Source organism: Puma concolor, chromosome B3, assembly GCF_028749965.1.
Source record: "Puma concolor isolate L17-30 chromosome B3, mPumCon1.1.hap2, whole genome shotgun sequence".
NCBI classification, from domain to species: Eukaryota; Metazoa; Chordata; class Mammalia; order Carnivora; family Felidae; genus Puma; species Puma concolor.
The window spans coordinates 95,218,838-95,232,166 of record NC_141672.1 but is presented as its reverse complement, the minus strand read 5'-3'; the positions used below and the strand labels follow the sequence as shown (position 1 = coordinate 95,232,166).

The 13,329-nt window shown below is 39.9% G+C and overlaps 1 protein-coding gene across 1 annotated transcript in view; it reads right to left on the bottom strand.

Annotated features, from left to right (window-relative positions):
* SLC27A2 (solute carrier family 27 member 2) overlaps positions 1-13,329 on the bottom strand; it is a 44,451-nt gene that overhangs the window by 24,346 nt on the left and 6,776 nt on the right. Inside the window, exons 2-4 of the mRNA XM_086710657.1 lie at positions 8,900-9,109; positions 4,247-4,405; positions 1,826-1,950 (exon numbers count right to left, since the gene is read on the bottom strand). Coding sequence (XP_086566783.1) covers positions 1,826-1,950; positions 4,247-4,405; positions 8,900-9,109 — 494 coding nt within the window. The remainder of the gene's footprint in view (positions 1-1,825; positions 1,951-4,246; positions 4,406-8,899; positions 9,110-13,329) is intronic.

The following is a 13,329-nucleotide window of genomic DNA, read 5'->3' as shown; positions in this document are numbered from 1 at the left end:
TATATGTGTGAGTGTGTTTAAGCCTGAAAGAGCTACACAAACATGTTTATTTTCTTCAAGTCGACACACCCTCCCCCAGGAGACTTCTAACTGACAAAGGGGTGCCTTTGAGGCCGAGAAGAAAAGCCAAACAGAAGGGCTCCATACGGATTTCTGAGTTTTAATAGAGAGGCATGCAATCTTGAAGGCCAGATGGGATACTAATGTGAAAAAAATTCAATAATGACATCAACAGAAATTGCTGTGGGAAAGGTCCTAATCCAGCTCATAGCTAATTATGATGCTCATGAAGCTGTTGAATCTGCTGTCCAAATCAGAATAATATGTGCTAAGCCTAAACATTTCAGGGGGAACATATTACCTCTCTTAAGTTAATCATACATCTTTCAGGGGCCAGAATTTAGAGGTTCATTCAACAGAGTTTGTTGATGCCCAGAACGTGCTGGATGCACATCTCAGTGCTGGAGATCTGGCAGTGAACAAAGCCCCTGGTGCATGGAATGTTCATTTAACTGGGGGAGATAGACAATTGTCATATAAACCTGTACTATGTCAGGAGGGACAGTACCCACCCATGAGAGGGATGGTAAGGGATGAGGTGATATATTTGTTAATTAGTAGGAGGGGCCTCTATGATGAGCTGATCTGTGGGCAAAGACTGAATGAAGTGAGGAGAGGAAGAACCGGGGCAGGAGCATCCTAGATTCCTTTCCAAGTCACACAGTAGCTGTTATACAAGTTGAACATAACAGGTGCTTCTAAATAGCAATTTATCAACTTAGTGATCCTCTGAGTTTGCTGTCTTACAATGATTGAAAGGACTAAAAGAAGCAGAATCTGCCGAGTTTACTGCATTGTCTGGTCTATGGTTCTCAACTGGAGTTGATTTTGCCTGCCAGGGGACATCTGGCAATGTCTGAAGACATTCTGATTATCAAAGCCTGGGAGGAGGGAGAAGGTACTATGGCCATGTCCTGTGTAAACGCCAAAGATGCAACTAAACATCTATAGTGCACTGAATAACTCCATACAGCAAATAATGAATGGGCCCCAAATGTCAGCAGTGTCACCACTGAGAAACCTTGATTTGGCCTCCAGAAAGGCTGCCAGACCTCTGATGAGAGTGGAGGGACCAGGAAGGAGAAGTTCTTTCGAACAGCCCCATCAAGACATCTGGACGTCTGCAAACAGAGTAGATCCAAGGCCTCTGGAGTAACTTTGGGCGTCTGCTCCCAGCTTGTTGACAGACTTAGTCAAATGGTTTCAAAGCCACAAGGGGATTTTTTAATCAACATTAAGTAAAAATTTCCTGTGTGTCTTGTGGTATAAGACAAGTAAGGATGCAAGATGTGGTCCCTGCCATCAAAGTCTTTATAGCTTAGGGGGAAAAAAAGGTATGAAGACAAACACTTACAATGTGACAAGGGCCACAAAGGGGTAGAAATCAAATGATGCAAGGGAAGGGAGTGATGACTTTTGTCGGAGTGACCAAACAGGTTTAACATAGGAGGTATCATTTGAACTGGGCTTTGACAGTGAGAAGGCTTTAAACAAATAGGGAAGTGGAGGATATGTTAGACAGAGGGCGAGATGTGAAAACAGGTAAAAAGGTAGGGAATAATAATATTAACAGCAACTGCCACCTAGTAAATCCTCTCTATATGATAGGTGTGGTGCCAAGCACTTTATCATGACACACAATTGTAGTCTACACTGAAAACTGATAGATGTGTGAGAAGCAGCTGAAACCTAGCATGACCAAAGTTACTTGAATTTCTATCTTATTCATTTCAAAATGAATGAAGCAAAATGAATGAAGCATTACCTGGGGTGAGTTGCATAAATACCGAAGAAGTTCACCAATATACTGAATGACAGTGACATTATATTTTCTGCAGTCATCCCAAAACTGGCTGGCTGAAAATTTGTTCCGCAAAACAAGAGTAGCACCTACAGAGAAGTGTATATAAAGTGTTAATAAAGAGATGCTACAAAAAACTCCCTGGTTATATTTGTCATTTTTGAAAGGTAGAACTTTAAATGTGAATTATATTCACAAACAAGTTTTGAGTATCAATTAGATTCAATACAAAAATGAATAAGACATGGTTTAGGATAAAACCAGGCTTTAACCAGGATAAAAACAGAGGCTTTCAATCTAGTGAGGGAAAAGACACATACAAACATCTTTCTAATAAAAGTCAGTGTGCAATAAATAAGAGTTTCAAATGAATCTCTAAGGGAATGTGAACATGAGTGTGTGTGTGTGTGTGTGTGTGTGTGTGTGTGTGTGTGTGTGTATGTATTAATTCTGCTTGGGGGCAAGGGCTGAGAAAGGCATATTTTGGAAGAGGTAGATCTGAATTGTGTCTTGAGCAATGAATATGAATAAAGGTAAGAGAATTCCAGGCAGAGGAAACAGTATGAAACAAAAAGATAGGACAGTCCAGAAGGCTTGGAAGATAGCCAAGACTCAGTTGGCCTGTAACTGGAGTGGTAAACAGGGGGTGGCTCATGGGAGATGAGCCTAGAGAAGCAGCAAGGGGTGCCATCATGAAGAACTTGGAAGTGCCAGGTGGAGGAGTCAGACTTAACTTTGCAGGCAATGGAGAGCCAAGGTCTTGAACAAGCAGGAAATCTATTCTTTGATGGGTGAGGTAGACATAATAATGGTTCCCAAAGATGTCCATGTTCTAATCCATACAACCTGTGAACATTCTACCTTACATGGCAAAAAGAACTGTGTAGATATGATTAAGTTAAGGATTCTGAGATGGGAAGATCATCCTGGATAACCTGGGTGGGCCCAAGGTAATCATAAATGGCCTTCTAACAGGAAGGCAGGCAGGTCAAGGGCAGAAGGGGATGGATGCAGAAACAAAAGGCTGGAGGAATGTATTGTGAAGACAGCAAAAGTGGCCACAAGCCAAAGAATGCAGGCAGCTTCTAGAAGCTGGAGAAAGCAAGTAAATGGACTCTTTCCTAGAACTTCCAAAAGGGATACAGCTCTGTAGACACCTGGATTATAGGACTTCTGACTTTCAAAACAGAGAAAAAAATTATGTTGTTTTCAAGCCACTAAGTTTGTGGTAATTTGTTATAATAGCAATAGAGAAAGATGGGTAAAAAAATATATATCAATGTGAAACTATATCATATTACAATGGGTAAAAATAATATATATCACACCCAACCAAATTATAGTCATAAGATGTAGTAAAGTGAAATAAAAACATCTCAGAAATACTTTTTCATGCTCTTAGTTTAGCTTTACTCCTAAATATACAAGAGTGTGATGTTTTAGAAGAGGAAAAGATTTTTTAAATATGATTTTTTCTTCCTTAGAATGTATCTTTGGTGCTTAAGCAAATGTGTGAGCAGTGAATTAGTACCTTTGGGAGCCTCAGAGTTCCCCAGTTCTTGAAGAGCCCAGCTATATGATCAGGCCCAGTCAGTTGTTCCTGGCTGATGTGGAGGCTGGTGCTGAGGCTGGGGTAAGTATTTTACAGCTGATCAATAAGTTGATGAGGGAAAAAGATAGAGGCTTGGGCCATCATGCATGCATTTATATATGTATGTGGATATATGTTATTATATATACATATATGAGTATTTAAAAGGAAATGCCGCACGGGGGAAAAATTAAGTTGTTTTTTTTACTTAGAGAGTTAGAGATGGCTTTCTGGAAGAGGTGGACATTGGACTGAATCTTAATGTATACAAGTGGCATAAAGCCTACTGAAAGGAAAAAAATGGCAACTCTAATTTGAATGGCAACATTTCAGAAAGAAAGAGAAGAGATGGAAAGCAAGGTATTCTGACCAGAGCTGAGGAGTTGCGCAAGGGGGGAAGAACAAAGTAGGATGGGGACGGCTAAGGGAGAAGTTTACATCAGATGCAGATGGAGATCCACATGCAGATTTCGGAAGACATAAATGACAGAGGGGAATTATTTATGGAACTTAAGAATCAAGTGTCTTAACTTGGATAAAAATGTTTTAAAGAAGTTTCCTCCTTGATATCTTGAACATCTGTAGCATTATTTATCAGACAAGCAGGCACGAGGAAATAGAAATGATTCTAGATACTTGCTGGTGATACGTGAGCCAAATAGCTTTGCTGTTAACATTGAATTAAACGCTGTCCCTGGCAGACAGGAAAGTAGGCAAATTTTGTATTACTTTCCCTGTTGAGCACATATGAATGTGTACTGGACTCCAGTGCCTTGTTGAGAGAAAAGTCTTACCAGTCATGATACATCCATGGAGGCCGATCATAAGCGCAGCACTGTGGTACAAGGGCAGGGTGGTATAGATGACATCATCTTTCCTAACTTTGCTTGCAGTGGCAAGGCTAGCTCCATACCATAGGCGATAGTGATTGATCTTGGCAGCTTTCGGGAGACCTTTGCAAAGATACAAGAGAAGGCATGCGTGAGTCAGGATGGAATCATTCACAGACCAGTGGTCTGGAAGAGAGATCTGGCTTAGGCAAATCCATCATCCAGTGGTTAGAGAATGCAGAGGAGAGGGCCATGACTGGTTACATCAAGAGCCAGTAAATTTCTTCTGTAAAAGACCAGATAGTCAATGTTTTAGGCTTTGTAGGGTCATACAGCCTCTGTTAAAACTACTCAACTCTACTATTATAGCCAATAGCAGCCAACCACAGAAAGGAATGAATGCGGTTGTGTTCTGATAAAGCTCTATTTACAAAATCAGGTTGGGAGGGGCTGTATTTGGCACACAGACCATAGCTTGTTGACACCTGAGTTAGATGTAATTAGAAGAAAAAGGCATGAATGTCTATCAAATTTTTGTTTTGTGCCTACCACCTTGTAAGGTATTTTCAAATTTCGTTTAGTTCTCATAATTAACAAGGTAAGTAAAATTATATTCTTTAATCCACAGATGAGAAGGCTGAGATTCAGAGACATTAAATAGCTTATTCCATTCCCATCACTTTCCTTCATAATCACTTTTATGCATTCTTTAAGTATTGTTCTAGAATTTCTTTATATAAATATAAGCAAATATGAAGAGTTGCTTATTTGTTCTTGCCCTTTCTCCACCCAGGGGCACCTGGGTGGGTCAGTCAGCTAAATGTCCAACTCTTGATTTTGGCTCAGGTCTTGATCTCACAGTTTGTAAGTTTGAGCCCCACCTCTGGCTCTGCGCTGACAGCACAGAGCTTGCTTGGAATTCTCTCTTTCCTGGGGTGCCTGGGTGGCTCAGTCTGTTGAGTGTCCGACCTCAGCTCAGGTCACGATTTAGCGGTCTGTGAGTTCGAGCCCCGCATCAGGCTCTGGGCTGATGACTCAGAGCCTGGAGCCTGCTTCCGATTCTGTGTCTCCCTCTCTGTCTGTGCCTCCCCCGTTCATGCTCTGTCTCTCTCTGTCTCAAAAATAAATAAATGTTAACAAAAAGAAATTTAAAAAAAAAAAAGAAAATTATTAAAAAAAAAAAAAAGGAATTCTCTTTTTCCTTCCCCCTCTGACTCTCCCTACTTTCTCTGTCTCTCTCAAAGTAAATAACCTTAAAAAATTCACACCTTTCTGCACTTTCTCCCCCTTCTACTTAGCAATGTATGGTAGAAAACTGTCCATATTTATACAAAGAAATTTCCCTTACTTATTTATTCATTCATTTATTCTTCCCCTCTCTCCCTCCCTCCCTCTCTCTCAGTTGCATCAAGTCCTTTGTATGTTGCATTGCATTATAATTTATTTAACTATTTGGCTATTTCAAATGATGCTGTAGTGAATAGCCTGGTCCACATGGTAGTTTGCAGTATGAACGATGCTGTATTTGTAGGATAAACTTGCTGAAGTGAGATTGCAGGGTCAAAAGATAAACATCTTTTGTCATTTTGATAGGTATTGCCACATTGAGAGTTATGGGGGCTGTCCCCATTCACTCTCCCACCAGCAATATCTGGGTGTACCTGTTCCTCATAGCCCTGCCTAGGTATGCTCTCAAATATTGGAATTTTTGCCAGTCTGAAAGGTGAAAAATGGTATCTCAGTGTAGTTTCGGTATATTTGCAATTTCTTTCATGTAATTTATGTCACTTTTTTGGTAAGACTGTATTAAAAGGATATATTTATATTGTACCCAGGGAAGGGTGCCTGGGTGGTTCAGTCAGTTAAGTGTCCGACTTCCACTCGCAGTTCGTGAGTTCAAGCCCTGTGACGGGCTCTGTGCTGACAGCTCAGAGCCTGGAGCCTACTTCGGATTTTGTGTCTCCCTCTCTCTCTGCCCCTCCCCCACTCACAGTCTGCCTGTCTCTCTCAAAAGTGAATAAACATTAAAAAAAATTATGTTGCTTCCCAGGGGAAGTCAGTTTAGTGGGGGGAGGGCACAAAGCCATTACTAAGGAGCTGGGGCTAGAGGTTAAGACCTGAGTGGGTAAATGGACGTTGTGAACAGGAAGATAGTTCTCTGCAGACTCAGACCCTTCCATATTTGATGGTGCCTTTGATCGGTATTGCCTAAGAAACAGCCATTCATTATAAGGCAAAGCAGTATGTCCAGCACACTACCATAATTGTAAACACAATTCAAAATTCATTTTCTTTGACAGAGGGCCAGTGGCATTGTGTCAGTATCAATGGCCCATTCTACACTAATACGAAGACATAGAAGAAGGCATCAATAAATCAACTGTATCCATGGAAAAGAATTGTCTGGATAGTAAAAGCTCTATAGTATATTTTTAAAAATGAAATATATAGCCTTTGCTGCTTTGAAGTACTTTCAAAAATTTCCTAATTTAAGATTTTGTGTTAGTGAAGAAATACGAATGTTTGGTGGGTATTATGTAATTTTGTGCTAAGGACTGTGAGGAACTTTGTTCTCCAACTGATTAAATGAGTTCTTTTAAGTAATCTTTACCAGAGTAACTTAGCAAATATTTTACTCAGAGATAAGGAGAGAAGTTAATACACACCAAACCATTTATCTTCCAATTAAATATAAATTCTGAATTGCGGGATTAAATTAAGGAGTGTCCATTCTCTTTTCCTGTAAAAAAATTTTTTAAACGTTTATTTATTATTGAGAGACAGAGAGAGACAAAGCACAAGCATGGGAGGGGCAGAGAGAGGGGGAGACACAGAATCTGAAGCAGGCTGCAGCCTCTGAGCTGTCAGCACAGAGCCTGACACAGGGCTTGAATTTACCAACCATGAGATCATGACCTGAGCTGAAGTCGGAGGCTTAACCGACTGAGCCACCCAGGTGCCCCTCCATTCTCTTTTTCTCCCTAAAATGGATTTTATATCTGACTGCTAAAACCTGCAGATCTACTAAATGGGTTTTATATTTGACTGCTAAAACCTGCAGACCAACCTGCAGGTCTAATGTCTGGCATTAAGACAAGAACTCCTTGTCAGTAACCAAGGACTCCGTTTTTCTCAATCATTTCCCAAAGGTTACAATTAAATTTTACCATTCTATTAAGAAATGAGGGTAGAAGTCTCATATATTGAGGTACTATCTGTACATAGGGGAAGCATTTGGTTAACTATGTCATTCCACCATTCTGTTGGCATGCTAGGATATAACTGCCGGCAGATGGAAAAAGGATGGACATGCTTTGGGCATTGGTTTTAATATGCCATTCCCAATCTCCCTTCTTCATTTACTTAAAGAAAACACTAAGTGAAAGTGATTGTATGAAGGGAAGTTGACATTCAGGTCTGAAAACTGGGAGAGCAGATGGGTGCCGAGGGCCTGTTAAGGTGAAGGAGGGAGTGTTTATAGGCTGGTGTTGAGATAAAAGGCTCAAAGGAAACCTTAGCTTTACCTATAATCAGTTAGAGTGTTCTACAAGGAAACTCATGTGTGCGTTACCTTAAGTTAAAATTTTAATCAAAAGAGAGAAGATTCACATATTCAGTTTTCCAATATTAGTAATAATGGTTAGCATGCTGGTACTGGCTTCCTGTCCTCCTTCTAACTATATCCCTCAGGCCTCATATTATTAACATTTTCATAATGTTTTCCCTGGCCTATATTAGGCAGACACCACATATCTGTTAAATGGAAGAACTGGGCAGTATTGTGGCAGAGAGGTCAGATTTATGAGCTGTGGAGTCAGCCTACCAAGGTGAATCTTGACACTTCTATCTGTCTTGAGAAGTTCTTACCCTCTCAGTTTCTGGATTGGTAAAATGGGAATAAGATTGGTATCTGTCTTAAGGATGGTAGGAGAATTGTATGAACATAGACCATAAAGCTCATAGGAGAGTGGATAGTGCATTCTATCTTTAATAGTGCATGTTCTATATAGCAATGTTCCAATAACACTGTTAATTGGCAGTGTTTTCTCTTAGTGGCTCATAAAGTTATGGTGCAGCTTACAGTTGAAGATATCCTAGACTGGATGAAATACACTATTTTAGGCCCTGGGCTACAGCCATCCTATACCCACAGCACCAAGTCAGTGTTGCATGGGAAGATAGCGGTAAAAACATTTATGTAAAATACAACCCCATTATTGTCCAAATGTCTTCTTTAGAGTCCCATTAATAATTGGTTATACATTATGTGTGGACTTGGAATATAATATAATAAAAATCCAACAATCATTTAAAACTTCCAAAAACCTATTCAGTGCCAAATTTCATCCATCCTCACAATTATTTTTGTATTTCTTGCTTAACCTATTTATCTGTTCTACATACCAACTAGGGGGAAATATGTGTAGCCTGGGCAAACCCAAATAGGATTATATGCTATGAAATAAGATCAGTTCCCACAGGTGAAAGAGCTAAATCCTCTAAGTATTAGTTATTGGGTAAGTTTTGCCAAAGGAAAAGACCATTTGAAAACCTAACCCAACCTTTAACTCCTTCAGGATAGGTCCATTTCTTTGAGAATCCTCTCTTTATTTTTACCTGTGGTTCCAGAAGTATAAATGTATAAGGCAGGACTGGAAAAAGTGACTTCAGACCTCCACGACTCTGGAATAGGTTCTGTTGACACTTCATCCACTTTGTCCAGTAAAGATTCAACCCCATCCGTGTTAGAAGTTCTGCTCACATAATAGATGGACACATTATCTTTTTTCAGGCTTGGTAGCACCTCTTCCACAGCTTCTTGTAGTTCTTAATAAGGAAAAAAAAAATCCAAACACATTAAATTAGTCCACTTTAAAAAGTTCTATTAGTATAACAAGCCTCACAGTAATTATGTTTTTGGCATAATTTTTGCTGAACTGTGTAGACATGACAAGTGGAGCTTATAGTCACGTGATATTAAACATGGAATTTGCTACATGTGAAAAATATCACAAGATTTCAAAGTTTGAGGGAAGGCTAGGTTTTAATGGTTTCATAAGTGGCAGATAGTTGGTTGAAATCTGTACAAATGGACATGTGGATAAAAACCAAGATATATAAGCATATAACTTATAAGTATATCTGGTATACATCTCAAAATACTCCAGAAATGAATTTGGTTATTCCTAATATATGTGTCCCCTAGTGATGAAAAAGAAAAAAAGACAATTTTAAGGTAGGAGACGAGGAATGAAAACAAGGCAGCCATGCTAACTAAGATGATAGAAGTGAACTTTATATAATATATGTGTGTGTGTGTATATATATATACACACACACACACACACACACACATATATATTAATGTTTATTTTTGAGAGAGAGAGACAGAGCACAAGTGGGGGAGGGGCAGAGAAAGAGGGAGACACAGAATCTGAAGCAGGCTCCAGGCTCTGAGCTGTCTGCACAGAGCCTGATGCAGGGCTTGAACCCATGAACTGCGAGATTATGACCTGAGTCGAAGTCAGATGCTTAACTGACTGAGCCACCCAGGTGCCCCAACATATATATATATATATATATATATATATATATATATATATATATATATATATATATTTAACATATATATTTAACATATCAGTAACAAATAGTTCCCCAAGGAAGGTTCAGCTTATCTGAGAAATAACCTCCAAATTTCATAAGCACATTTTCTGGTATGAGAAAAAAACAGGACTGATTAGCATGTTTTTCAAACCATAGGGCACAGTACAATAGTGGGTTTTTAAAATCATTTGAAGTGACCAGCATTAAAAAAAATTAAAATAGGGGCGCCTGGGTGGCGCAGTCGGTTAAGCGTCCGACTTCAGCCAGGTCACCATCTCGCGGTCCGGGAGTTCGAGCCCCGCGTCGGGCTCTGGGCTGATGGCTCGGAGCCTGGAGCCTGTTTCCGATTCTGTGTCTCCCTCTCTCTCTGCCCCTCCCCCGTTCATGCTCTGTCTCTCTCTGTCCCAAAAATAAATAAAAAACGTTGAAAAAAATTAAAAGAAAATTAAAATAGAAGGAAATATAAATTTTCAGAGTGTATCACACAGAGTAAGAGGGAAGTATCAGTTTTTTAAAAATTTGTTTCAGTTATGTGGGTGTCTGGGTACTGGGCCACAGACAAATATATTTTTTACTATAGGTCAATGCCAAAAAAAACCTTCATGTTTGCTACTCAATTTATGTTAAATTTATGCCCTTAAATCACCTTCATGTTTGCTACTCAATTTATGTTAAATTTATGCCCTTAAATCACAAGATGAGATGACCTTTAAGTTTACTTATCTTGAACTTGTGATAGCTGAGGTGAATATACTTAATAGGAAGGTGACCCAATACCGGAAGGAATTACCTTGGGTAGGCTATACCTAATGCATCCTATATACTTTGTTTTTCAGATGTTTATATATGATGTCTCCATCAAAACAAAAAATATCATCTGGACAGATGCATTAAAAAAAATTTCAGGGGCGCCTGGGTGGCGCAGTCGGTTAAGCGTCCGACTTCAGCCAGGTCACGATCTCGCGGTCCGTGAGTTCGAGCCCCGCATCAGGCTCTGGGCTGATGGCTCAGAGCCTGGAGCCTGTTTCCAATTCTGTGTCTCCCTCTCTCTCTGCTCCTCCCCCGTTCATGCTCTGTCTCTCTCTGTCCCAAAAATAAATAAACGTTGAAAAAAAAATTAAAAAAAAAATTTCAAAACATTTTAACCAGAGGACTCATGCACATGGTAAAAATCAATCAAAGAGTACAAAAGAGTCTATAATAAAGATCAACAGTCCCTTACCCCATCCCTCTTAACAACTAAACCTGCTGCCTAGAGGCACAATCACTTTTCATTTTTTTTAAACCTGTGTCTTGTAACAGTCACTTGTCTGTCACCAAACAATGTGCTTTTCCTGCTACCTTGGGACCTACCAATTTTGATCCCCACCCTTATTTTACCCTTGTCCACTCCCAACAATTACTATCTCCACTTTATGTTGTCTAGGTTAATAGTATGTACATCTATTCTGAGGCTGTAATTCCATCTTCCCAGCTTTGTTTATGGGTTGGTTCTAGAAGCTGAACACCAATAATCAGGATCAACAAGATTATAACTATGTAAATATTATTCACTGCAGAAGTAACACACTATAATCATACTTCCTGAGTTTTCTCCTGGAGTTTCTATTGGCTATCATTCTTTTATTATTATTTATTATTATTTATTTTTATTTTTAGAAAGAGAGAGAGAGAGAGAAAGTGTGCGCACGTGAGCGCTCAAGTTGGACAGTGGCAGAGAGAGAAAGAGAAAGAGAATCTCAAGCAGGTTGCACACTAGCACAGAGCCTGATGCATGCTCAATCTTAGGACCATGAGATCATGACTTGAGCCGAAATCAAGAGTCAGATGCTCAACTGACTAAGCCACCCAGGCACCCGTGGCCACCATTCTTCAATAAACTATTTGCCTCAAATATTTTTTTAACCTCCATCAGATCAGCTTCTCCCCCTTTTGGCCCCTTGAACTTCCGTTCTCCTTTTCTACTCTTTTATTTTAACAGGTTCCTTCAGCACTTCAAAATATTAACCAAAAATATGACTGTTATAAAAACACCCCATTCCTTGCCACTGCCTTGGTCCAGATCCTCATTATTTCCTACTTTGATCATCCCATTAGCCTCCTGATCAATCTCCTTATCTCTAATGTTTCCTTGCTTCCAACTGATCAGCTACACTATGGCTTCTTGTTACTGCCCTGTTCAGAATCTTTCAATGGCTGCTCATCCTTTGTGGTGAGTCCACTCTCCTTACGCAACATGTGAGGTCCCGAGCTCATTCACAGTCTAACCCCTGGGGACTTTTCTGATGTCATCTCTTAGTACCATCTCTTGTCCCCTTTCCTTTAATTACACTGATCTATGTGAACGGAATGTACCCATATCCTCACATCTCATGGCCTTTGTTCAAATGGTTTTACCTGCTTTGAGTGCCCTCCTACATCCAGGTCACCTGGAAAACTCCAGCTCACCCTTCAAGACTCACCCTTGGTGACACTTCTCTCTGTTGCCTTCCCTCCCTCTACAAAGTGAGGTGCTCCCACAGGGGCCTGCATATACTTCTGGCAGAGTAGTTAGTACATAGTACAACTTGCTCGTTCTTTTTCTCCTCTATTAGTGAAAACTTTGAGATTAAGGATCATAACTTAATCCTCTTCACATAGTCAACAGTAGTGAGTGCTCAACAAGTGCTTGTAATTCAAAGAATGTGCACAAAGGATTGTGTTTGTGTGGAAGAGACAGAGGAATAAACTAAAGTTGTTGATTTAAAAAAAATTTTTTTAACATTTACTTATTATTGAGAGACAGAGAGAGACAGAGAACGAGCAGGGGAGGGGCCAAGAGATGGGGAGACACAGAGTCAGAATCAGGCTTCAAGCTCCGAGCTGTCAGCACAGAGCCCAATGTGGGGCTCCAACTCACAAACCGCGAGATCATGACCTGAGCTGAAGTCAGACACTTAACCAACGGAGCCACCCAGGCGCCCCTAAAGCTGTTGATTTTAAAGGATTCAGATCTTACAATACTATGAGTTGATAAACCTCTAATAAAATATAATGCACAATGAAATAATTATTATAATACAGATATGCCTTGCATACAAGGGCCCAGACCAATAAATTAAAAATGACAACAACAATTGCTACTTCAAGAATTAAGAAATCTCCTCCCTCTTTCCCTTCCCTCCCTCCCTCCTCTGAGGCTATATACTTAAATACTGTGTTATAAGTTACCTGGATTAGTCTTTCTTCTCTCCCTCCCTCTTTCCCAACATTTATTCAATATCTATCTAAAGGGTGCTCCCTATGTACCAGGCATGGTACTAAGCACTGGATATAACAGTGAACAAAACTGATACTGTCCCTGTTTCTATAGAGCCTAATGGGGGAGGAAATCATCCATTAAAATAAGGTGTCCTAGGTGTCACAATAGGGGTTATGATGTTTGGGGAGGAACACAAAGA